The sequence below is a fragment of the Orycteropus afer genome, unplaced genomic scaffold (genome assembly GCF_000298275.1).
Source record: "Orycteropus afer afer isolate SDZICR_OR568_19922 unplaced genomic scaffold, OryAfe1.0 scaffold00083, whole genome shotgun sequence".
Taxonomy (NCBI): Eukaryota; Metazoa; Chordata; class Mammalia; order Tubulidentata; family Orycteropodidae; genus Orycteropus; species Orycteropus afer.
The window spans coordinates 9,823,409-9,827,075 of NW_006921670.1; the positions used below are offsets into that span (position 1 = coordinate 9,823,409).

Consider the following 3,667-nt stretch of genomic DNA (forward strand, 5'->3'; position numbering starts at 1 on the left):
GCTGAGGATCACATGGTCCACTAGTCCCTTGGACTAATTGTTTCTGTGTGTCTTTGGTTTTCTTCATTCTTCTTTGAGTAGCTGGATGCTTTAACTGCTGCGTGACTAGAGCTCCTTCCATAAAGACAAGCCCTGGAAATGCTGTGGGGTGTCCTGCTCTGTCCTGTAGGACTGATTGGAATTGACCAGACAGCAGTGGGTTTGGCACCCATAGTCTGGCCTTGTCGGGAACTAGGCGTTGGTGTGGTTATGCTTATGAAGCCATGCCAAGAGAGGGTGGCTCCTGAGCCTGGTCCCTTCTGAGTTATAGACAGAGCAGAATAGATGCAGAGACGGGTGTCAGTGGGGGTGCGACAGTACAAAGATAGACAGTGGGGACAGATGCGTCCCCAGGGTCAGGGAGCCAAGCACAGCTGATAGCTGGGAGAAGCTGAAACAGACCCAGAACAAGTTCTCGGAGCTGAGTCTTGAACTTGGACTTCAGCCTCCTGAGCTGTGAGAAAATACATGTCTGTTCTTTAAAGCCACCCACTTAGGATATGTCTGTCACGGCAGTACCGGGTCACTAAGAGCAAGAACGAGCAGACCCGCTTCCGTGGAGTCGGCCTGATTCACAGCAGGCCCCGCACGTGCCAGAGTAGAGCGGGTCCGTCGGGTTTTCTAGGGCTATCTGTACGGAAATGAATCACCAGGGCTTTCTTCTGCGGCACCGCTGCCAGCCTGCCAGTGAGTGGCCGAGCACAAACCCTTTGGGACCCTGCTAATGAGTTTATACAACCAGAGAGCAAGCATTCCCATTTTCCCTTCTCTCCCACAGCGATTCATGGGAAGAACCTGGTGGCCATCCTCCACCTCCTCGTCTCTCTGGCCATGCACTTCCGGGCCCCGATCCGCCTTCCGGAACACGTCTCCGTGCAGGTGGTGGTCTTGAGGGTGAGTACGGCGCGCTGGCCTGCGCGGGGTCGGCGCGCCCCTGACTCCACGGCTGGGGCGGGGGCGGTGAGTCCTGCCTCCTCCCGCCTCTCTGCGCTCATTTACCTATTTTCCCAGAGGCTGGCTTCCTTTGTTCCCCCTCTTGATGAGGTGCACAGCTCCCCCGGCTTTGAGACCGGTGACTGGAGCCGGAACAATGGCACTGATTTGAAGAAAGGCAGATCCGGAGGCAGGGGAGGCTAGAGGTTTCATTTTCCACATTTTTGAAAAGAACGTTCGTCTCGCTCCAAAGCCACCGCCTTGGAATTCAATACTGTTGAATGTGCTTATTACTCACCGAGGAGGGGGACTGGCGGGAGGAAACAGCCGCTGGAATCAGGGCCTCTCTGCGTCTCTCGTTGCAGCCAGCATTCTCCATCTCTTTGCTGGGTTCCTTCCTTCTGAGTCAGTGGGAGAAATGACCCGGGTTCCTGGGTCGGCTGGCAGGGGCTGCTGCCTTTGGCCATTTCCCTCCTGTTGAGGTGGAGAGACAGCCCTGGGTTTGTGTTCTTGTTGCAGTCCAGTGTGTTCCAGGAGCCTTGGTGATGCAATGCTTAAGCGCTAGACTGCTAGTGGAAAGGTTGGCGGTTCGAACCCACCCAGTGGCTCCATGGGAGAGAGACCTGGAGATCTGCTCCCAGGAAGGTGATAGCCTAGCAAACCCCGTGGGGCAGTTCCACACAGTTTATAGGCTTGCTGGCAGTCAGAGTGGCTCAACGGCGCTAACAGAAACAGCAAAGTGTGTGTTAAGCACCTGCCATGAAGACTGCGGGGAGCAGTTCTGCTCCGTACACGTGAAGTCGCCGGGAATCAGAGTCCACTGAGAGGCAGCTGGTTTGGTTTGTGTGGACTGAGCACTCTGCCTATGACCGTCAGGGCCAGTGGTGGGCCAGTGGTTGAAACCCCAGCTCCCGTGTGGGAGAACCAGGTTCGATTCCCGGCTGGTGCGTCTCCAGTGCAACGCCCCCCCCACACCATCTGTCAGTGGCAAGTTGGGTGTGGCTGTAACGCTGAACAGATTTCAGTAGAGTTCCCAGACTAAAACGGGGAAGAAAGGCCTGGCACTGTACTGAAAACGAGCCGATGGAAATCCCATGACCACAGCACTCCGCTGCGCGACTGACCGTGGGGGCGGTGCAGGACCGGACGGCGTGGTGTTCCTGGCGCGTGATGTCGCGGTGAGCTGGGGGCCGCTTGACGGCCGCTGACAGCAGCAACGACAGCTAGCGTCCTGCACATGGCTACTGGGGACACTGCAGTGGGGAAGACACACTTGAATCCCCAGGGAGCCACCTCCGTCTGCCACGTGCTGAGGTTGCACTTCCAAACCTGGAGGTCCCGGCGTTTGTGTTACTCAAGCCATCTGACTCCTCAGTGTCTGGTTTTTAACTTGACCAATCCTGTGGTCTCTGTGATCTCTCTCTGTGGCCCACGTGGGTCTGGATGACCCTGGTGGGCCCCTTGGTCTCGACCTGATGGACGTGTCCTTTGCTGGCTGCTGGCATGGGGTCCTTGCCTCTTCATCCATTTCCTTCCAAGGAGGAATGCTTGTGGTCAATGGTGGTGACGGGGACCAGGGGACCGACCGCTCTTGCCACCTCTGTCCTTGGATGCCCCCTCTGCAGGCAGCCAGCTGGGAAAGGTTTCCCAAGGACACAAGGAAGTATGCTTCCCAAACCCACACATACGTCAGAAGTGGGGCCCCCGATTACTGCAGGCTCAGTTACAGGGGTATTTCCTTTCAGGCATGCACGCTGGTCCAAGAACATCTTTTAGGTTTTGTGGGAAGTTGTGCGGACTAGGGTGAACACTCATTGGAGCTGGTGGCCTTGACCCGGCTTGCAGAAGGATTCTATGGGGCCACGCCCAACGTGGGCTGCATGGGGAGAGCAGGTCCTGAGACCAGCTTCCCAGACTGCAGACCTGTCCTCTGTGTTACCCTGTGGACTGTAGCTGTCCCTGCACCTCTGGCTTTGCCCGCGTGACCCATTACCTAATCTTAAGTGGGGCAGGGGGAGGAATGTGGCGTTCCAGTCTGGGCGTTCACTTTCTGCCTGCTGGTGTGGTCTCGGGGAGATTGTTGACTTTCTCCAGGTTGTAGTGATTTCGCTATGAAACTGAGATTATCGTACAAACCTTTGAAATGCCCAGCGGTGGGCCCAGCCTCCAGTAGGTGCCTGTCGGATGTTCGAGGTTGGCTAAGTGGATAAAATGTCTTCGGGCTGTTCTCCCTGGGCTCTTCTGAGGATCGGTCAGGATGAGGCCACGAGGAAGCTGAAGGCCGGGACGGAAGCTGCTCTTCACTCCCAAGAAGCAGCAGTGAGAAGTCCCTGGGGCTTAGCTCAAGAATGGGGAGCTCAGTCCCCAGCACCGTCCACAGTGGGCTGCTTCAGCAGAGAGAGGAGTGAGGTCCCCCAGCCCTCATCCCTCAAGGAGCTCCAGGAGAGGCTTATGGTGGACTAGCTCGGGCTGAGGCTTCTCTCCGTCCTGAGCTCCTGTGAGATGTGGTCCTGCAGGTCCCCCTCTGACACCCCCACTCCACCCTTAACACCTGCACCCCTACTCACACCTCCACCCCCACTCACACCTCCACCCCAGTCATACTTCCAGTCTCATTCACACCTCCACCCCCGCTCACACCTCATCCCCACTCACACCTCCACCTTCTCACACCACTCCCACTCACACCTCTACC

General features: G+C 57.0%; 1 protein-coding gene across 1 annotated transcript in view; it reads left to right on the top strand.

Moving 5' to 3' along the window:
* The window catches only part of PARVB (parvin beta), a 93,017-nt gene that overhangs the window by 50,588 nt on the left and 38,762 nt on the right, over window positions 1–3,667 (top strand). The window contains 1 exon segment of the mRNA XM_042781050.1: window positions 818–933. Coding sequence (XP_042636984.1) covers window positions 818–933 — 116 coding nt within the window.